Raw genomic sequence first — 23,764 nt, 5'->3', positions numbered from 1 at the left:
GGCCACACCCCAATAAAAGGAACAAACCTGTCTTCACCCCCTGAGCAGACAGGAGGTTTGCCCCAATTTGCCCCTGGGGGCCAGAAAGCCCAATGTATGGCAGGAATATATTTTTAATAAAATAATGGGGTGGGTCTGACCCATCCTTGACCTCCGTTTGGTCCGTTCCAGTCGCGGGCACAAGCCCCTGCTTTAAAAAAGTGGTAAAGTCAGACAAATTTAAAGAAAATAACAAAGAGGCTAAAACTCAACCTTGCTTAAGGCCATTGTCAACTGGGATTTTATATGGATATTCGTTTCCCTAGCCCAGGAGGACTCTCAACCAAATTTGCAGAATGAATGGAGAGCAGTGGAGACAATAATTCAGAAGGTATTCCCAATCTCACAAATTTATACCAAAGAATGGAACGATCAACCAAATTAAAGGCACTGCTGAAAGCAACAAATGCCACATAAACCTTAATTTTACGCAACCTCACATACTTTTTGCTGAACAGCACGTTTTCCGATAAATAACGCAGCAGACTCCACCCATGAATTTAAATGATTTAACAAACATTTGGTGAAATCTTGCTAGTCACATCTTATAGTGCGATGGATGCCAAAGATCTTCGTCTACTGGGGTAAAAGTTATCGTGTAATCTCTACCCAAACCTCTAGGTAAGCCAGAATATGCATTTTACGAAAAGAAACCGCAGATTCTATAACTTTGCAACTTTAGTTGATTTTATTAATTTTCTTTTTACCAAAGCATTTAATAGCTCATGACCTCTGAGGGATATCAAGTATCTAGATTCCTATGAACCCTGATATGAATTTTTATTTTTGTTGCAAAAGGTATCCCAAAGCAAGCACAGAAATGCCTCAAATTTGGAAACGCCCAAAGGTAAAGAAAGCACTTTAAGTACCTTGCTCAACCAAGGCAAAAAAACATCATCTGGCACATTTTTCCAGACATATACATTGTCAGTACAAGATCCTTTTTTTTATTTTTATTCAAAGCATCAGAGAATTAGTACAAAAAAAGCACATCAAAAGAGCACAAACAATACACTTCTACTCCACAGTATATAACCATAATAAAACAATCAATTTAAAATGAACGGAAAACTCAAATTAAGTACAGTAATATCTCAATCCTCAAAGTATTCCCTGAATGTTCCCCATATGCTTAAACCAATCTTGCGCTTCTTAACCCCTTTCACAGAGAACAAACCTCATTCCATTTTACAATAATTGTACATTTTAGCACTTCACAATTCAAACACCGGTGGTTCTTTCTGGAGCCATTCTGTAGCTATACATAAACGTGCTACAGTCATTGCAAAAAAAATAAATTGCCTATGTACATATAATGGGTTATCCCCATTACTCCCCGGCCCCATCCCTATAACCATCATTGCAGGTGTGATAGTCATCCTTAATTTCAAAACTAATGTCAAAAAATGTTCTATGTCTGCTATAAATCTCGACAACTTATCGCACTTGAAAAAAATATGTACACTGTCAGCATGATCCTCCTGACAGCGGAAGCATTTGCCATCAAATTTTGTCCCCCACTTGACCATATGCGCAGGAGTATAGTATAAATCAAACAAAGATTTAAAAAATTGAGCCCTCAAATTTGCAGACATAAGTACTTCCCTAGATAATGCAATAAGTTCCTCAATATTAACTTCTGACTCCCCCAAGTCCCTAGACCATTTTACCCTATACGTATCCAAATGATTAGCTAACAATAATTGATATACTTCTCCAATTCTGCATTGCCGCCTAATTTTTTCTATTAAGGGATGGGGTTCCCTAGTTAAATTTACCCGGTGTAAAAAGTCCCTTATCTGCAGATATTTAAAAAATTGTGTTCTGGGAATACCATACTGTATAACCATATCATCAAAAGATTTACAAACCCCTTCCTTAGAGTAGAAGTTACCCAAAATTCTAATACCCTGTTTCCCCCATGCTAATTCAATATTATCCTGACATATACCAGGTAACAGCTTCACAGCCTCCAGGGGTGTATAACAAGAGATTTTACCAACTTTTATTAATGTCCAAATTTGTTTCCACACTTTCTGAGCACTAATTAAAATCTTAAATCTCGTTTGCTTGTAGTAACTGCCATCAACTTCAGTAAATAAACATTGCCTAGCAATAGGACCCAAAGATCGAAGGTGCATTAGCCGTACTGATAGCCCCTTCACCCGTGAGAATCCACCGCATTTTCAACAAAAAGCAAGCATAATAATACAAAGCAAAGTCCGGGACTGCTAAGCCCCCTCTCTCATGAGGTAAAGTCATAAAACGCATCGTCCGTCTGGGCTTTCCTGGACTCCAAATGAATTTCCCATAGATTGACTGGAGCATTTGTAGACTAGCATTTGAAACTTCTAAAGGAATGAAACAAAATAAGTACAACACCTTCGGCAAGATCTTCATTTTAATAATGTTGTATCGTCCTAATATTGTAAAATTAAGCCGACCCCATGTATCCAAAGAGTTTTTAATATTTCCAATCAAGGAAGTCCAGTTTACTTCCATCAGCTCGTTGATATCGGACTATGCTTGCTCACTTTGCCACTGGATTCAAGCAAGCCGGGCTGAAGACGGCTAAAATGCCAGAAACCGGTCCTCGGAAGCTTGTTTCCGGTCCAGAGAAGACATGGCTTGGCAGTTCGGGCTGGACTGTTCCCATGAGGCACAGGGTCAGACTGATTTGCATATAGCCATGTCTGAACTGGGGTGGCAGAGTGGGCTAAAGAACGGTGATGGATTAAACCCAGATCTTTTAACTGGGTGTGAGTGTTTGATTGATTCAGATGCTCCGTCCATCACCACCCCCTTTTGTACCGCCTTTGACCGCCATAAGTGTGGCAGGGTATGCTCAGACGTGAGTCCCTTGCTCACTTTGCCACTGGATTCAAGCAAGCCGGGCTGAAGACGGCTGGAATGCCAGAAACCGGTCCACGGAAGCTTGTTTCCGGTCCAGGGAAGACATGGCTTGGCAGTTCGGGCTGGACTGTTCCCATGAGGCACAGGGTCAGACTGATTTGCATATAGCCATGTCTGAACTGGGGTGGCAGAGTGGGCTAAAGAACGGTGATGGATTAAACCCAGATCTTTTAACTGGGTGTGAGTGTTTGATTGATTCAGATGCTCCGTCATCACCACCCCCTTTTGCACAGCGCTAATTCTGTATTTAAATCACACACAATACCTGGCTCATCCAAATTGGACCCATAAACCGTACACAACGTGAAGTGATGACCTTCTAACCCACACTCCACAATGGCCCACCTACCCAGCGTATATGCCAGCCTTCGCCCACACTTCATAGAGCTACTAGCTGCTAAAATTGCTACCCCCCTAGTTGTACCAAGCTGACTGGAGGTCACTAACAGACTAAACCCTAAATCTTTAAGTAACACTCTATTAGGCCATGGTATATGTGTCTCCTGGATACAAAGCAGATCGGGCTGAATTTGACGAATTTCCGCTGCCACTTTTTGACGTTTTGCCCAATTGTTAAGACCTGACACATTAAACGTACATATCTTTATACCTTTACCTGCCATTATCAAAGTTATACATCAATCCTGTCTCCAAAACCCCAACAAATCTATGACAATATAAATAAAGAAAACAGAAAAACCTTACATCTCCCTCTTGTGTTTTATAACCTCTTGAATACAAATTTTGATATATATTGTGCAATTTGTACCATTTCCTGCTGCTCCGATTCCCCCCCCTTTTACACCCCAATGAACACACCCCAACCCGCCCCTTAACCCCTTCACCCTTCCACCCTTAGGAACCCCCCCCCCCCCCTCCCTGTGTACCCTCTCCCCTCTTTAACAAGGCTTTAGGACTTATGGTCCTGTAGATAAGAGCTCACCACCACCCCCTTGCCTTTACCCTCGGGTCACATACCATCCTTACTGTCAATACACCATGTAGAACAATAGAGAAAAAGAAGAAGAAAGGGAAAAAGAAAACCCAAACAATCATTACATTCTTAGACCCTATAATCTAAGAACACATCATTCATTATTGACAAATTCACTAATTATACTACATTGAGCCCAGAAATTCTTTAGCTGTTCCAATTGTTGTAAAAAAACGTGTACGTTCTTTGTAGATTACTTTCATTTTAGCAGGAAACATTAAGAATGCCTGTGCCCCCTTAGCCTGGAATTCGGGAATCATTTGGCAATACTGCCAGCATAGCTCAACAGATTGTTTACACAAGTCGTGACGTACAAAAAATTCAAAGTCGCCTGCACTTCTTTTCTTGTCAGGCCGCGCTTTCAAAAATACCTCCTCACAGGTGAGAAAGCTGTTGAAAGCCACTAATATAGCTCTCGGCTTCTGGTCTCGCTGATCAGCCCTGGTGGAGAATGGGAATCGATGCGCCCGCTCGACCTCCCTATACCAATCCCACTTTGTAGCTTCCGGAAATGCTTTTCTAAATAGGTCGATGATAAACCCTCGAGGATCTGACCCCTCCTTCCCTTCAGGTATTTGTAGAACCCTCAGATTATTCCGGCGAGACCTATTTTCTATGTCCGCTAGCTTCCAGTTGATATCTTCCTTAGTAGCCAAGTGAGTCTCAATACCAGCTTCTGTTGAGATACTTCATCCTCTAAGCTAGATATGCATGCCTCAGCCTCGTTTACTCTTGACAAAAATTCAGCATGTGATTTAACCAGGCGCCTAACAGAATTCTGCAATTTCCGACAAGAGTTCTGAGCCCTTTGGCTTTCTTCTCGAGTCTCCTCCCGATGCTGCATAATTGACTGATAAATCATGGCTAATGAGATTTTCTCCGGCTCTACCCCTGGATCAGGCAATAGACTGCCCTGCTTCACGAAATTTTCTGAGGCCGCCTCCTTTCCATCCGCATTCAAACCCAATTTTCTTACTGTTTGGCCGTCGTTCTCCGGCTGATCTTCCAAGTCCAAGCTACTATGCATGCTTCCATTCCCCATACCCATGTGTATTGCATACTGCTGAACCAGGTCCTCCCAAGAGGGCATTGACTGTTCTGAAAGGGAATAGAAGTCAGCGGAATCAGTCTGTTATCTGTGGCTGAAGCTCCTGGCGTTCCTGACTACCTTGATTACCTTGTTGATCCAATTTTGCACTAAAATCACTTTTATCTGCTTCCAAAGATGCCGTAACAATCTCTGCAGAGCTAGCCACTACACTTCTCTCCATAGCGGCTTCATCTATTGCGACATCCATTGCTTCCTCCAGCGTTTCCAATAGCAAATAATTATCGGGGGTATTAAACGTCCCATTGCCCATGGGCCCCCTCTCTGTTTCCAGCCAGTTCTGCCCCTGCTTCAGTGTCCAACTCAACCGGGTCCCAGGGGTCTCCTCTATTAACTGTACTGTGCCCGGTAGCTGCTGCCTTTCAACCTCCTTGCTCTTCGCCGCCAAAAATAACTCCGGGATTTTCTTCCCTGTTGTTAATGCCGCAGCCGCGACTTTAGCCCGGGTTGACGTCGCTCCAGGGTCTGAGTCAATTACTCCCTTCTCCATCTGTGCGGCTTCCCTCACCTGAACGGACCCGGTTGTACCCTCCAAACAGTCTGTCAGTCCCGCGGCTACACCTCCTTGCGTTCGACCACGTCCGCGGTTGTTTTTCGGCGGCACCTCTCCTCGCCGCACTTCTTGCTGCAAACAGCCCTTCACAGCGCCGCCGAATGCAGCACAGGTTAGCCGGTCCTCCAGGAACGCCCACCGGCCTCTCTTCCGCCACCACCACGCTCTCAACGCCGCGGAGAGCCGCAGCTGTAGCATCCGATCCGGCAGCCCGCCACAGCACACACCACGAAAGTCCTGGAGGTCCTATAGCCTGCGGTAAGTGGCTATGAGTTTACCGAGGCCAGCAAACGGCTCCTTCCTTCTCCTTCGCTCTAGCAATGATCCCCCCCGAGAGGTCCGGCAGGAGTGGCTCGCTCACGCGTCCATCGCGGACGCCATCTTGTCTCTTGTCAGTACAAGATCTTAATTCAAAACTACGGACTTTTGCTTCCCACCTTACAACAGGGCAAATATCTAGTGTTCAAACAATATAGGAGCATAGAGGGATTACGGAGAGGGTCGCCCTCCACTCAAAATATACAATACAATAAGAAGACCCACTCCAATGGCGTACGTCTGTATCAGTGACTCAAGGGGGGGTGTTCAGAAGTCCCACTCCCCCACACTCTCTTATCCACTTTATAAGAAAAGCGATGCACTGTCCTCTGCCAACGTTTAAAAACCTGTTCTCCCGGGCAACACCCCAGAACACCCACTTACGGTGCACCAGATTATCAATGGTCACACACAAGTCCACACCCAACGTTGGACACTGCTCTTAGTAGAGCAAAAAATGTGAGACGCAAATGACACCTCACGGAAACACCACCATCGGGGTAACTGGTATATAATTTCCAGACAGGCCCCTGTCTCATCATCGGTAGTCACTAGCGTCTCAAAGAAAAATAAGTGGAAAGGAAAGAGGTGTCCAAAACAAACAACATATAAAGTGACGAATTGGTGAAGGTGCAGAAATATCTGCTAGTGACCAACACATACACAAATAATAACAGAGTGCATAAAAACACACAAGGATCCGTCCCTTACCCAATTTTATTCATAGGGCGGTGATTGTGTGCCGTTTAAAAAGGCTGGTAGTTATTCATGCCTACCACAACCTGCTGCCAGTGCCGACATGTTTCACTGCTATGTTGCATTAAAGCAGTTTCATCAGGGCTGCACTCGAGAGCCGCCACTTCACTATTTTGGACACTAGTTCTATAGCGTGCTGCCAAGAGAGAACAGGTAAAGGAACAAATTAAAACCATGTAGACCTACGAACGACAAAAAACGCATACTAGGTGCACTGAGTGAGGTAAACTGTGAGATGTAAAGTATTACCTGGGGGCAGCCAAGCCACTCGTACCGGCCGCTCCTGTTACTTCAAAGGCAACAGACACTTCCAACGTAAGTATGTCACTTGTTGCTTCAGTAAAGAATCGATATCTGCAAAGAGCGATGGAGTACATGGATTTGTATAATGTGCTGACTAGGGCATTATTTTACTGCCTTTCAGTTTGCCCCGAATCACACCACTACTCGCTGCACTGGTGCCCTATCCAGGGCAAGCCTTTGTCTGATGTTACAGCTCCGCCATCACATATATATAGAATCCCTCGTGTGGCAATCTGAAAACGCTATCCCCTGTATAGGTGAAAAAGCCCTCACGCTGTAAATTCCAGAAACCACTGCACCAACGCTACATACCGTGCCCTCTGTTTCCTTGAAGATGACAACAGCGCATTGCTACCACTCTAGAATCTGCTGTCACACGCACCGCTTCAAAACAATGTGATAATTCACAGCATTCGCGTCAACTATGCCCCACACACCACACACTCCTCATAGCCATGTTACTTCCCTGTCTGGTTCGCTCGCGGGCCTCCTCTCACCGTGGCGTGCCAGGAAGACGCCTTTCCTCAGCCGTCCGGAAGGTCCAACCCTAGAGCCTACAAATACACGGTGCCGGCGGGACCCCGCCCCTAAGGACGTACCATGTAAACACAGCATTGAGTGCGGCGGCCATCTTAGCCTAGTCAACACTAGCGGACTGAACTGTGTACCTGCATGTATTAGGATCGGCTGCACCCTCACAGGAATTTCAAAGTGCCCCATCATTGATAGCTCAATATACAAAACCCCTAGAAGGTAGATGCAGTGAAATCCAATGTTTAGAGAAATATTCAAAAAGAATTATTTAAAAAGAATCCTTGCAAAGAAAATTCTAAATGAATGGATTTAAATAATATTTCAGGGGACAATGTTCCCTGCTCAGCCATGTCCAGGCGCATGCGCTACCCTCCATGTCTCAACACTGTAAGGAGAGGAATGCCACCCCCCATCTCACCCTGAACCTAGTGGCTACCATGCGTCCTATAGGGGATGTAAGTCAGAGCTTATCTGGTGTCATCCTACCACTATACTCAAGCTCACCGGTTATCAATAGATATAACATGTATTGTGTTATACAGATCAAAAAACTCTGAAGGCTAAAGTATAGCTTACAGTTTGATGCGGTTCCATTCTATAATCTCGTTGAGGCCCATCCTATCTGTTTTCTCATTATAAATCCAGCGTGCTTCCTTGGCTAGTAGAATCTCCTCGATATTTTGAGGGGAACCCCTAATCTTCTCAAGAACTGTCCACTGGAAAGTGTGTTTCATAGAAGAACAGTGTTGGACCAATCTCGTTGTTAGTTTGCCAGCCCTGATGGTACTCAAATGTTCTTGTATACGCACTTTAATTTTGCGAGACACTTACATCTGGCAAGGAGTGGTTCCATAATCAGTTCAGCAATTGTAACTCCACACAAGTTGTATATAGGTTAACATGCCAGTGTGGTTTACAATATATCGGTCTCACCTCTCGCAAAATTAAAGTGCGTATACAAGAACATTTGAGTACCATCAGGGCTGGCAAACTAACAACTAGATTGGTCCAACACTGTTCTTCTATGAAACACACTTTCCAGTGGACAGTTCTTGAGAAGATTAGGGGTTCCCCTCAAAATATCGAGGAGATTCTACTAGCCAAGGAAGCACGCTGGATTTATAATGAGAAAACAGATAGGATGGGCCTCAACGAGATTATAGAATGGAACCGCATCAAACTGTAAGCTATACTTTAGCCTTCAGAGTTTTTTGATCTGTATAACACAATACATGTTATATCTATTGATAACCGGTGAGGTTGAGTATAGTGGTAGGATGACACCAGATAAGCTCTGTCTTACATCCCCTATAGGACGCATGGTAGCCACTAGGTTCAGGGTGAGATGGGGGGGTGGCATTCCTCTCCTTACAGTGTTGAGACATGGAGGGTAGCGCATGCGCCTGGACATGGCTGAGCAGGGAACATTGTCCCCTGAAATATTATTTAAATCCATTCATTTAGAATTTTCTTTGCAAGGATTCTTTTTAAATAATTCTTTTTGAATATTTCTCTAAACATTGGATTTCACTGCATCTACCTTCTAGGGGTTTTGTATATTGAGCTATCAATGATGGGGCACTTTGAAATTCCTGTAAGGGCGCAGCCGATCCTAATACATGCAGGTACACAGTTAAGTCCGCTAGTGTTGACTAGGCTAAGATGGCCGCCGCACTCAATGCTGTGTTTACATGGTACGTCCTTAGGGGCGGGGTCCCGCCGGCACCGTGTATTTGTAGGCTCTAGGGTTGGACCTTCCGGACGGCTGAGGAAAGGCGTCTTCCTGGCACATCACGGTGAGAGGAGGCCCGCGAGCGAATCCGACAGGGAAGTAACATGGCTATGAGGAGTGCGTGGTGTGTGGGGCATAGTTGACGCGAACGCTGTGAATTATCACATTGTTTTGAAGCGGTGCGTGTGACAGCAGATTCTAGAGTGGTAGCAATGCGCTGTTGTCATCTTCAAGGAAACAGAGGGCACGGTATGTAGCGTTGGTGCAGTGGTTTCTGGAATTTACAGCGTGAGGGCTTTTTCACCTATACAGGGGATAGCGTTTTCAGATTGCCACACGAGGGATTCTATATATATGTGATGGCGGAGCTGTAACATCAGACAAAGGCTTGCCCTGGATAGGGCACCAGTGCAGCGAGTAGTGGTGTGATTCGGGGCAAACTGAAAGGCAGTAAAATAATGCCCTAGTCAGCACATTATACAAATCCATGTACTCCATCGCTCTTTGCAGATATCGATTCTTTACTGAAGCAACAAGTGACATACTTACGTTGGAAGTGTCTGTTGCCTTTGAAGAAACAGGAGCGGCCGGTACGAGTGGCTTGGCTGCCCCCTGGTAATACTTTACATCTCACAGTTTACCTCACTCAGTGCACCTAGTATGCGTTTTTTGTCGTTCGTAGGTCTACATGGTTTTAATTTGTTCCTTTACCTGTTCTCTCTTGGCAGCACGCTATAGAACTAGTGTCCAAAATAGTGAAGTGGCAGCTCTCGAGTGCAGCCCTGATGAAACTGCTTTAATGCAACATAGCAGTGAAACATGTCGGCACTGACAGCAGGTTGTGGTAGGCATGAATAACTACCAGCCTTTTTAAACGGCACACAATCACCGCCCTATGAATAAAATTGGGTAAGGGACGGATCCTTGTGTGTTTTTATGCACTCTGTTATTATTTGTGTATGTGTTGGTCACTAGCAGATATTTCTGCACCTTCACCAATTCGTCACTTTATATGTTGTTTGTTTTGGACACCTCTTTCCTTTCCACCTATTTTTCTTTGAGACGCAAGTGACTACCGATGATGAGACAGGGGCCTGTCTGGAAATTATATACCAGTTACCCCGATGGTGGTGTTTCCGTGAGGTGTCATTTGTGTCTCTCACATTTTTTGCTCTACTAAGAGCAGTGTCCAACGTTGGGTGTGGACTTGTGTGTGACCATTGATAATCTGGTGCACCGTAAGTGGGTGTTCTGGGGTGTTGCCCGGGAGAACAGGTTTTTAAACGTTGGCGGAGGACAGTGCATCGCTTTTCTTATAAAGTGGATAAGAGAGTGTGGGGAAGTGGGACTTCTGAACACCCCCCCTTGAGTCACTGATACAGACGTACGCCATTGGAGTGGGTCTTCTTATTGTATTGCAAATATCTAGTGTAACAATAAGCTCAGAATGATCACTCCAAGAGTGGGGCGAATTTCAAAATTAGTAACAACACAAGAAGTCCAGTATTGAACAAAAAAATAAGAGATATCAAGCAACCATTGATTATGGCCATATTCAATTCCAAAGATCATGATAATAAAGTGGATGAATGAGCACAACACTTCTTATTTCAAAAACATGGAGACAAAAGGCCGCAGTAAGCATCTAATTAAAAAAAAACTTTATTCCTATACTCAGAAGCAGTTATTCTTGTATTAAAATAATCCAAAAACAATAAAATAGGTTTTGGGTACTTAACTAATGACTTAAAATGGTCCTTTGAAGTGTAGACAAAATAAAATTAGCAGTGGGGCCTAAATAAATATTACAAACTAAAAATTCATGAGGTACATCACCCATTCCCATGTAAGAGAATAAACGACCTTAACATAAGGGAGAGCAAGCAAAAGCTGAAAGATGATCGCAACCAAATAGCCATTCCACCACTAGCTCGACCTCTAATTGAGGGGAGGGCAGGGAAACAAACAAAATACTCATCTAAATCATAATGATTTATTATCCAATTTTCTTGCACCCAAATAATTAATGCATTATCAAAATTAGACTGGGATAAAGGAGCTTGAAACCTAGCCACATTCCAGAAACAACATCCTGATCGAGGATCCTACTATGTCTAACCCCAATTAGGACCATGGTTCATCCGGTACCACAACTGGTGACAATGGAACTTTTCTCCTTACTTTAGTTTTGTCGGCTCCTGTACACTGTAGACAATTCCTTACTTTGTTCTCTACCATTTTATCCACCAGAGGCTACCAATGTATTTCCCGAACTGTAGCTTTTATCAAATTCCTTCCCAGATGTTCTTTGTGGACCATATCAGCTTTCTTGTCACATATCTGATTCGGAGCAATCTGTCTCTCACTCCTGTTCAATTGACCTTGAACTATACATAACTCATCCTTAACATTACAAAACAACTTCTCTTCTTCTGTCAACCATTTCCTCTCAGGCCACTCCAGCACCATTCTGCTTTTGATTCTTTCCAGAACTTTTTCCTTGTTTTTTTTTTTTTTTAGCTTGACTGCTCTGCTTTACAAATCTCTCTATCTTTATCTCCTATTCTCAACACCTGACCTTCACATTCTTAGTAGCAACATATGGCCATCTAGACAAATAATCAGCAGATTTGTTTTCATGTCCCGGAAAACACTCTACTACAAAATTGAATTTGCATACTCCTTCCATAGACCTTTTGATTCTCTGAGAGGCTTTTTTTCAGGCCCTGTACAGGTGAATAGATTCACCAAGGGTTTGTGATCACTATGTACAGTTATAAGAATAACCCATAAGAGAATCAGTTCCTCTCTCCGAAAGTAATTTCACCCTTTTAGTAAGTTTGTCGTACACCATCAACTTCCAGCCCCAAGCAAGGTTCTTCCAGTAATGACCCTCCATGTTCCAAGAAGATCATTAACATTATTCTCTACACTGGAGGTACCACATTCCACTCTTAAAGAACGACCTACAACACCAACCAACCTCTTCACACATGTAAATTGAGTCCATTGCTCATGGTCAAAAGGACCCTTTCACTTTTTAATTTTTTTTAAAATAAGTGTTTCTAAACAATATCTTGATTGGATGTGCATTAATGACTGCAAACGTTCGAATAAGTGTGAATGGAAGTCCCATGGCATCGCCTTTAATGCACCTTTTATTAGGGCTACCCTTCGGCAGAGCCACTGAAATAAACAATTCTGCGGTTGTGGCGTATCTCGCATAATTATAGTTTTGCCACATAATCATTCATCTGCTGCATAATCTGAATATTTTAACAAATTGTTTCTAGCTCAAACAGATCAAAAGTTAGTTCAACGCAGAGATACAAGTTCATGAGCAGTAGAAGGCCCTTCACAAGGTTGACTGGACATCTTTCAATTGACTATTGTTGAATTGGGTGTTAAACTGCTACTAATAAGGTGAAATATTTTCCCAGACCGTGTTACTTTGTGAAGAAATAACAAAATAATGAAGTAATACTATGAGAAAATGTGCTTCATTATGCCGGATAATTGGCCTTTTCTTGCCTTTTAATTTAGTCAACCCTACCTCTTAAATTGGTCCTACCTTGCCGCATAATTCTAGTGTTACATAAAGAAGGGGGTCCCAGAACAAAATGTGTCTAAGTAAAAGGAATATTATTTGCAAAAGAACATACACAACAAATATACTGTTTGAAAGGTACACTGTTATTTATTCACAATGTCCTTAGATGTACAATTCGTCATATAAATCACATAAATTAAAAAAACATCTGTGCCCCGAAGAGGACGTGAGGGAGAAACAAGGAGAAGTGTGCAGAAATATGTGCAAAGATTCAAGAAAAGATTGAGGAATAAACAAGTGCTTAGTCGTAATATCCAATTTATCTTTGGCGTTATACACTGGCTTCAAAACAGAGCCAGACAAAACAATACATGTCCTTTATGTATTTTAACGAAATCATGCTATGTGCGCCTCAGTGGTTATTCATAAGAATGAGCGCAAGCTGGTGTTGGGGTAAAGTTGTCGACTTTTTGACCCCATAAACACTGCTAGGTGTCCGTAAACCTTAGGGAGGGGTCTTCATCAGGACTGAGGTGGTGTGGTGGGCAGGGTGACCATGGAAAAGTAGTGGTGAGTATGGGCCAGCCGGCTCCAAAACGGCAAGAAGGGAATCAATGTGGATTAGCATGAATCTAAATCCATCTTGTATCCCAGGGAAACCATAGGCGCCGTAGCGATCAGTGCAGGCGAGCCGCCGTGTAGGTCAGCAAAGTTTATCCCAGTTTCGGTCGAAATCGGCCTCAGACTGGATATCAGTTGGAACCTCACGATGGGAAAGTGAGGTTCCAACTGATATCCAGTCTGAGGCCGATTTCGACCGAAACTGGAATTTCTTTGTAACACCATTGATATCTGGCAATTTTAGATAATAATCTCTAATCAGGGTTCCTGACAGTTCAAAAAATGTCACCATTGGCTACTCATGGACCAGTAATGTGTATATAGTATTAAGTGGAAAGCGTGACATAGAATGAGTCCTTGTAAACATGAAAGTAAATAATTGAATACCACAAACATTTGTCTATCCTAAATAATGTTTCTTCAGTCTTAAGACCTTACATTTCTCTATAAACAATATTAAATGTAGTTTTTTCTTTGAACAGCTGTCACATCATATGAAGATATTGGTCTCTTTGCATTTGGATCTCCGGGAAAGGTACCCTGTTTGTTTAATTTACATTTCCTGCTGTTATTGCCCATTAATCATGTTTATATAAATCTTACTGTTGTGGTGTTTTTCAACCCCTATGCTGATGAGCTCTAGGCCTCCAATGCACATTTTGAATGACAAAGGCTTGCGTGTCGTATTTTATAAACTATGTGCCACATTTTAAACGTAATGTATCCTGTTTAATATAATTTGCTCTCAATCACCCCTAAGCATTGCAATCTACTAGGGTATAAATTAATATAGTCGCCCTAAGGAAAAAAATAACTTGAATTCTTTTAAGTGACTACAGCAGAAATATTTCCAGACTGGCTTACCAATGTAACACAGGTTGGTTGTCTTACCTCCCCATCTCTTGGCAAGTACTCAAAATAACTTGGAAGATATAACAAATGTGGGAAATATATTTTTAAGGTGTCTGTTTGTAGCTATGTTTTACACCACATTTGCTTTCTGTGTAGGAAACAGTGCAGTAAGGGTCTGTCTTCAGCTTTATCATATGAATATTGCTGAGCAGCATTCAATGTTGTCTTTGGCTTTTCTTCAGGGTTCCAATGTTGATGCTGAGTGGACAAGTGGTTTGCAGCAAGGTGTGACTCCATAGCAGAACTCCAGATATGGGGTTTAAGTATTAATATTTTACTCCCATCTTTTGGTGGTTTGGTTTAAAAAAAGTACATCTCATTCCTTGCGGTAGTATTATTAAGCAAGTACAAATTAAAAATCTATTTTTAATTTTAGTTGTGGATATTCTACAGCCCATGCTTTATTTTTAGTTTGAAAGATCAGGCAGCAAGAAAGTAGAGCACTTTTGTGTTCTATGTTGCAGTTGATATCAGTGGTTTTGGATGCATTTCTACAGCAGTGCAGATCTACTCTTGGTCCGCGTTCTTGTAGTGTAGTTCCTATTATCCCAATAGGCTCTGCGCATTGGAATAATATCTTCAATAGTATAGACCTAGGGCAGAGGTTAACTAGGTCTTCTACCGACGATATTAGACTTAAAGTTTTGTGTTTGCCAGCTAGCTCAGAGTTCACTAGAAACTTTCTCGAATAGGCAAGGAGGATCTGAACCTCCCTGGATAGACCAGAAGGGATTTAGTTTCTGACAACCATAGAACATGACAACTTTGCTCTCCCCTAATCAAGAGTGTATCTCTAGAGTCGTGTGAAAACAAAAGACAACTTATTTTACTCAGTCAGTTCAGTGCATTCTTAGTTTCACCAGTTTGTAGAGAAAGGAAGAGATGGGCGTGTTCAATAAAAGATGTTATTTATTGATCAGTCTCTTTTCTCGTACAAGAGAAATGAATCGCTATTATTGCAATACTTATAGTTAAGTAAAGTGCATACAGTAAAGACAGAATTATAAAATAATACTGTAAAAGCATTGATATGGTTTCTGAGCCATATGATACTTTAAAATGGAAAAAATAGATACATACATATATACATTTGACTAATCGTACTCAACTGGTGCTTCTAACCACGCCTACCCCAGTGTACCTGACCTAAGCCTAATACGTGGGCGGGAGTAGATAAGTAGCAGTTTAAGTTAAGTTTGTTTTGCCAAGGGTCTGACTCAAGAATTCTCTGCAAGGGGTTATCCAGTTCAGTACCTGGGAATTAGAAGGTTTGAGGGCTGGTATCTCTTATCCCAGGTCTTGATATTCCAGCTGCCTGCGAGGGCGGCTTGGAAGCGCCGGAGCTGGATTTCTCGGCAGGAGAAAAGCAGCGTCTCTCTCTCAGCGCGTCAGGAAGGAGGGGCAGCGTCTGTGGGCTTCGCTCTCAGCTGGGCTCCTCAGCAAGTCTCGCTGCTCCAATCTCGTCACCACCGCGTGTGTTTGCTTAAGGCAATGTCGGTAATATTTATACCTGAAAGGTGCCGAGATTGATGTAAGGATGGACATAAATACGTCAATAAGGATGTCATACGAACTGATCGTTAGCACATTCTTTACTGAAGTTCTCGGTGAAATCAAAACAATGGCTGCGGGGATTTCCCAGGTCGCTGTAGGTTTGATTTGTTTTGAGAACTCCGTATGCCTATCAGGGGGCTGGAGGAATATCGCTTGCCTAATTAGATGGCATGCGTTATGACTTAATCAGATAACGCGCTTCTGTGCCGTGGTGTGGCTTAATCAGATAACAGGTTTTTGCGCCGTTAGATGGCTGCTAGTTACTTATTAACCAGACAAGGGTCAGGAATAGGGGGATCGATACAGTACCAATAGGAAATACATCACACCCACTCCACGTAATCTATGTCCATATTTACAAATCTAGGCATAGTAAAAACTAGTAGTGTATGTGTATACCGTACCACCCCAAAATACAATCACATGTATTTCGAAAACTGGAAATGTGAAATACACGAATAGATGTGAATAGTTACTATATGCACTCAAGCAGTATAATAAATGAAAAATCTGTTACGCATATTTCTAAATCAGCATAAATGAAAACGAGAAATTTACACATGAAATGGCTCTTAATACAGAAGAAAAAAACATTTTTCGAGACCATTCCATCACAAAGCATAAAATACTCATGAACATGCTAGAGGGTAACTAAAGTCTCTAGAGCACCTAAGAATAGAAATTTAGTTCTCTAAGAATAGTTCTACTTTAAGCAGAAGATAAGTGTCCCAAAAATTTTGTAAATATTTTGGATTGGAAAAAAAATTGTTCCCGCTGTCTGAAAAACTGATGAGAAAAAATTCCCATATCGCTTTTTAAAGTTTGAAGGCCAAATTCAGGATGTGAGGAACGCCGTGTGCTAGCTTGCTCAAAGTCATTCTTTCTGCTCTGGTGAAAACATCATATCATTTAGACTGTTGAAAAAACTGTCAACAGTTTCTTGCGAAAGTTCCACTAACTCGGAAAAAAGTTGTTACCATGCATTCTTGAGCATGATTGCCTTCATTGATGTTATGACCAGCATAGCTGACAGAAGGTTGTACCTGATCGATGCTGCTTTCATCTTGTACTTCACTACCCCTTAATCGTAGTGGTGAAGCCTCCACGAATGCCGTCATCAGGATTGGTAGCCGCTGGGGACAGCACAATGCATGAGCCGTTACCGGACCCAACAATGTATCCGCGTCCATTGGCACATCCGATTGTAGTGCCAGACAGGTGTCCAACACGCATTCTTCGCCACATAGCAAGCACCTTAATACAGGCACAACACAACGTTGCCACACTGTCTTAAATACACTTGAGACACCACTGGTATCAGAAATATTTAAGATTTCGTTCAGTATTTCTGCGAAATGTATGGGGGAATTAGTTGATAACAGTGAATGAATCTCTGCCGTTGTCCTTGCAACTTGGAGATCATACGTTTCTTTTGATGACGTTAGCCTGGTCGGCATCTGTAGGAGCACTGTCTTCATTCTGCTTAAAGTATCAATTCGAATAGAAGCAATTTTCAAGTTGGGCCATAACCTTGCCTCCCTGTCTGGAGAATCGTTCGGGAACAATACTCGTTCACAGCACATGACCTTCTTAGTCACAGTTATGAGATAAGGTTTTCCGGGCAGCAAACTACAACATCTGCGATCTACTATTAGAATGTAACTCCCGTTCGAGAGTCTCCTAAAGAATGGTTCTATTTGGGTTGCAGGTGTGCCTAGCTGATGACATGAAAGGTTATTTGAAGTCCCTTCACAGGCTCCATGCAAGCTAATACCCTGACACAGAAGTGTACCGCTTAGTGACCTCGCACAATTATTGCCACTAAGAAACACACTCCGGCCTTTATTACTGACACATGCGTGTGTATAGGGCAAGTTCCATGTTGACTTAATGTACCCTTTACCCAACCTTTCATACTGGCCTGCCTGTATATATTTTTGGCAGTATTGAAACCTGAAAGTTGATATCGGAATATTAATTATCCCATGTATTATCCATTCAATGACAGGTCCTTCTGACATTGTTAATGGTAATCTCTCGAGTTTCTCAATGCTCAGAATTGTATAATCAGCACCCTTCTGTGCCATACTGATTTGTTTATCAGTAAGGTTAAAGATATTAAATAATGACGTTGTGTTGATTAGACGCCAAGGCACATAGCCTGAACGCAGATTTTGTAACGTCCAGCCAAGCTGTACAATAGAACGCAATTGGGACTGACCGTGTTGTAACATCAGTAAGTCTTGCGATATTATATCGATTGCTGAAGACACAATGCTGTCCAGAGAATATATTCTGGAGGACAGAGTCATTAACCCATTGTCCACAACAGAAAGTGATTTTTCCAAATTAATACGGTCAATTTCCCGTATTTTCTCTGCTGTCTCAATTTGAGCTTCTTTCCAGGCTTCGTTATATGCTGCATATATAGAGGCCGCTATGAAACGTTTTTGACGCTGTTTGCGTGGTCCCATAATGAAATCACGCAAGTCAGCACCTTCTGTAAGTAAAGTTAGGTGTTGCTTAATTTCTGCCAGTGTGGATGTTTGTAGCCATTGAAGGCAGAGCTTGCCCACACTGTAGGTGGTTACTATCCCTGGATGTTGTCTTTGGGAATATCTAGGGTCTGGCCTGGTCAATGTGAACCCCTGTATTTTGTTCAGGAATCTGTCTTGACAGTTATTTGTATCTGTGGGCCAGATCAACCATTGTTTCCATTCAGGATGTGTTCTGTTTTGGTTTAATATATGGTTTACGTCTATCTCAACATCTATAGAGCTATTACTGTTCACTGTTGGCTTTGGAATAGACGGTTTGTTTAAATCTTTGATTTTGGCTAAGCCAAGACAGGTAGTTTGTTGAATAGTGTCATTCAAAAATATAATTTGTTCTGGGATCATGCAGGCTCTAAACAATGATTCTATACCTTGTACTTGCCAATCTCTTGTACCCCAAACAGTTTTTGCTTCAATATTATTGTTCCAGAAATCAAAACCAAATGTATTCATTTGCTCAAAAAATTAATCTGAATATATCAATTTTGTGTTTGTAAGCATGGTCTTCATACCTGTCTTATTTGACAATTTGAAATAAAATGTTTCTGCTTTAAGTTTAAGTTTAAGTTTAAAATATTTATTGAGCGCAACATACACCTAGACGGTTTCTTGGCGCTAGCGTAGGGGAACAACCCACTGAGCGGGGACAGTCACTGAAACAGTGGCTGGAAGCTAAACAATAACCTAGGGAAGAGCCTGAGGAAATAAAAAGGTCTTCAAAGCTTTACGGAAGGCGGAATAATCAGTGAGGGACCTAAGGTAAAAAGGGAGCGAGTTCCAGAACAAGGGGGCAAGAATGGAAAATTTCGAGCCACCCTGTTTCTTTCTCCGATAGCGGGGCACCGCTAGGAGAAGTTGGGTGGAGGAACGGAGGTCTCTGCCCGGGACATAAGCCTTGATGGCCGATGATATGAACAGGGGGGCCAGGCCAGTCCTGGCCTGGAACACCATGCAGCCTAGTTTAAACAAGGCACGTTCCCGCACCGGAAGCCAGTGAAGAGTTCTTAGGAGGGGGGAGGAGTGATGGAATTTAGGGAGACCAAAGGCAAGACGAGCAGCCTGGTTTTGCACTAATTGCAATTTACGGAGGCTGTACTGAGGGATGCCATTATACAGAATGTTCCCGTAGTCCAGGCGGGACAGGACCAGTGCGGACATAATTAACTTGAGTGCCGGAAAGGAGAAGAAGCGAGAGATGGAACGAATAGTGCGAAGAGTGAGAAAGCAGGAAGAAACCACGGAACCAATCTGGGAGTGCATAGTGAGTTGATTATTGAGCTTAATACCAAGAGTCTTAACCGAGGAAACCGGGGTAGGAGAAGGACCAAACGAGGGGGGCCAGAAAAGTGAATTCCAGGGACTGGAACAACCACCCGTCACCACAAGTTCCGTTTTATCGGGATTGAGTTTCAGGTGGTTGAGGTTCATCCAGTCCCTGATGAAAGATAGAGTAGATTGGAAATTAGAGATAGAATCAGGTGTGGGAGAGAGATTAAAGATAAGCTGGAGGTCATCGGCATAATTAAATACCGAGACCTCCAGGTGCTGTAAAGAAAAGATAAGCGGAGCAATGTAAAGATTAAAAAGTAAAGGAGAGAGAGAGGAACCCTGGGGAACACCGCACTGGACCTGGCAGGGGGTAGCTGAAAACTCCCCAAGATGGACTGCCTGGGTCCGGTCCCTCAGAAAGGACGAGAGCCAGATGAGGGCTGATCCTCCTATGCCCGCCGCCCTGACACGGGAGAGCAAGATGGAATGGTCCACCGTGTCAAAGGCGGCGGACAAGTCAAGAAGGACCAGCGCCTGAGGTCTACCGGAGTCCATGCCCTCTCTGAGGGTGTCTGATACTGACACCACCACTGACTCAGTCGAGTGCCTTGGCCGAAAACCCGCCTGGCAAGGGGCCAACCTCCCATTCTCCTCGGCGAAGGCGCTGAGTGCAGATGTCACATGCCGCTCCTGCACCTTCGCCAAGAAAGGGAGAAGGGAGATGGGGCGATAGTTAGCCATCACAGAGGGGTCAGCTCCCGGCTTCTTCAGGATGGGAACAATGGACGCGGCTTTTAACGATGGAGTAACAACCCCACGGGCTAGCGAATCGTTAAGGAAGCCCAGGGGAGGCGACGGGCAGACCGTGTAAATCTGCCGTAGAATATGAGCCGGACATATGTCAGATGGGGAGCCGGACTTGATTTTCGGGAGGAGGGACAGAAAAAGTTCCTCGGAGAGTGGAGGAAAGGAATTGAGAGTGGCTGGGGACGGGTGAAAAGTGGGATCAACATAAGAGGGAGAAGGGGGAGGGATATTAGATTTAATTGTCGCGATTTTATCGACAAAATACCGGTTCAATGAATCGCAGAGTTTCTGGGAGGGGGGGGGCTTAAGTGTGGTCCGGTCCGAGAACGCCAAATCATGAGTGATGGTAAAGATCTCCTTTGGTTGGTTCTCGGCCGCTAAGATTTTCGCCGAGAAATACGCTTTCTTGGCCTCAATGATTTTTTGTTTATAGGTCCCCAGGAGGTGAACGTAGTGGGTCCTGGTATTCGGGGAATAATCCAGTCTCCACTTGCGTTCAGCCCTTCGGACGGTGAGCTTCAATTCCTTCAGCTCGGTGTTAAACCACCGATTGGCGTCTTTAGGGCGCCTAATCGAGGTACGCCGGAGGGGAGCTAGGCGATCGCTTCCCTCCGTGAGCCACGAGTCAATGGCTGAGGCTTGGGCTGCGGAATCGAGTCCTGATATGGGGGGAAGAGAGGCCAGGAGTGTGGCCGAAAGCTCGGGCAGGTCGACCTTGCCCCAGTTGCGGGCCCAAGAGTTTTTAATGTGCACAGGGGACTTAGTTACTAAAAGACTAAAGGAGAATGAAATGATAAAGTGGTCGGACCAGGTACAGGGGGCAACAACCAGCGAGGAGAGGGTGCAGTTAAGAGACCAGACCTGGTCGAGGATGTGCCCGTGAATGTGAGTAGGAGAGTGGACAAAAGAAACAAAGTTAAGGGAAAGAAGGGTTTCTGAAAATTCCTTGGATGACACGCACTCCTTAGGGTCCGAAGGCCAATAATTAAAATCCCCAAGGACTAAAACCGAGGCATGTGAGGAGGGCGGTAAACAAGCACTATCGCCAGGTGGGGGGAAAGGGAGGAAGAGCGGACCACCAAATAGTCGATTCCGGCCAGGGGGGGGGAAGGAAGGCCTTGAAACAGAAGATCTGAGCGGGCGATAAGAGCAACGCCTCCACCCGTTTTCCCACCAGGGCGGTCGGCGCGGATGGCATAATAAGTCGAGGGGAGGGTAGCCAGAAGGGAAGGGAGGGAGGCTTCAGTAAACCATGTTTCTGTAAGCAGTAGAAGGTCAGGTTTAACAGTATCTAAAAGAGTGAAAAGCTCAAGGTGATGTTTGACAGCAGATCTAGTGTTGAGTAGTATGATGGATAATGAGGAGGGATAAGAATCGCCGGTAATGAGTGGGGCAGGAGAGGGCAATGACACATGAGGGGGCGGGCAGCCAGATGGACAGGCGTGACAGCGTGAGTTACAGCCCAGCAAAGCAATCTGCTGAATAGTGCAGGGATCAAGGGACCAATGACCCCGCAGTCGGAGCAAAGTCGCGGCAGAATACTGGAAGCGAGAGCCAGAGGTAGTGGCCCCTAGCCCCGGTCTGCCGCGGACGGGCGCAGACGGGCTTAACTCTGGCGCAACTCCGGCGCGCCTACGTCGCGCCCGCTGCGCTCGTCCGCTGCGCTGACACATAATGGATGGCTATATAGGTGGTGGCACGTAGGGGGAGGGGTCAGGAGGGCGGGGTGGACGACGTAAGGATTTTAAAAATACACAGGTAGCCGGTCCCCGCTTGTAATCAGCGGGCCGGTGGTAGCAAGAGCAGTGAAGCGAGGCTGCTAGCAGTCAGCAGCACGAGTAAAATAGTCTTTTTAAAAGCACAAATGAAATCCCCACGCTCAGCGCGAAGCCCTCAGCCCTCTGCCACCGGGCTTTAGACAGCGCGCGAGGGGGAGACTGTGTGTTAAACCCTGAAAAGTATGAATATTTATCATAAAATGTTTTCGAGCTACCTTTTGGAGGAGTAGCACAATGTTCCCATTGGTTATAATTTAAAACCTTTCTAGGTTGTGCAGATTTATGTAGATAATGGTTACCATAGTGGTTGTAGCAGAACATCTGATCATAATTAGACGAACCCTGCAAATAATCATGTTCTGTAAATTTAGCAGACATCACTAGGTCAGACATCATATCATTAATACTTTCAAAGTCCCAATCATCAGCAAATGTGCTTGGTTTTACAAAGTCACTCAATGAGATCTTGAATTGGTGTGGATACTTCAGGATTTCAACCGGACCATAGATTTCATAATCAGTATTGTCCCATGCTACCCCGCCGGGTATAGGGTTGGCTGTGAAGTTGACTGAAGAAAGTTCTCTTTTCTCGACGTGTGAAGATGTGTGTGGTTTAAGGACCCAGTTGATTTTCTGGCTTGCTGTGTCCATTGTTGCATATTTTCCCTCAATAAAATGTCCCAAGCATAGTACCATGATGAGCCAAAGTATGAGGACAAATGCACCTAATGCCACCCAAATTTCAATCCATGGAGAAATCAGATAGGTTTCTTTCAGTTGTTGAAAAAGTTCCTTAGCTTTATCTTTAAAAGTTTTTGTTGATGGCTGTTTCTCAGATTCACTCAGATCTTCAGAGAAATCATCGAAGTTGATGAAGTAGCCGGATGCTGTTCTGTCAATTGTTCCAATTGCTTCTGGATTACTTTTTGCTTTATGAGTTTGCTTTGTTTCATCAGCATAGTCATTTGTTACATCATCGTAGGTTGGTGTGTCTCGACTAAATGTTTTTATTTGGGTTTTTAGAGGTTTAAGTTCCATTGCTTTGTTGCATAGTCCTTGTTGATGTTCTGTAGAGTTTCCGAATGTGATTAGTCTCTCAGTTTGAACCTCTGTATTCGTAGCAAACTTTGGTGTTCTACTACTTCTTGGGAGTCCACTTGGCCTACTGTTTGTTAGCGGCCACATGATTGTGGTTTTACCAGGTCGATTGATACAACTCGGTTCTCCTTTTTACCAGCAAGGGGCGGTAGTACTACTGATCTAGTCCCGTTGACAGACAAGACAGGAACTGCTTTTCTGTAAGAAGGCCCAAATTCCTTCTTTACCGCGATCTTCTCCCTGACTAGATCCCCGACTTTTGGAATCCAGACAGGCCTTGCTGGGACAGGTGGTTTCTCTTCAGTGGTCGTTGGCTGCTGTTTCAACTTTATGTTGCTCAGGTCTTTCCTTGTTTCATTTAAGTCCTGTA

At 43.8% G+C, this 23,764-nt stretch overlaps 1 protein-coding gene across 1 annotated transcript in view; it reads left to right on the top strand.

Moving 5' to 3' along the window:
* The window catches only part of SLC38A6 (solute carrier family 38 member 6), a 459,688-nt gene that overhangs the window by 120,206 nt on the left and 315,718 nt on the right, over positions 1-23,764 (top strand). Inside the window, exon 4 of the mRNA XM_078660337.1 lies at positions 13,904-13,956. Coding sequence (XP_078516463.1) covers positions 13,904-13,956 — 53 coding nt within the window. The remainder of the gene's footprint in view (positions 1-13,903; positions 13,957-23,764) is intronic.

Source organism: Lissotriton helveticus, chromosome 9 (assembly GCF_964261635.1).
Source record: "Lissotriton helveticus chromosome 9, aLisHel1.1, whole genome shotgun sequence".
Lineage (NCBI taxonomy): Eukaryota > Metazoa > Chordata > Amphibia > Caudata > Salamandridae > Lissotriton > Lissotriton helveticus.
The sequence above is the reverse complement of the archived record's forward strand: the minus strand, read 5'-3'. Positions and strand labels throughout refer to the sequence as shown.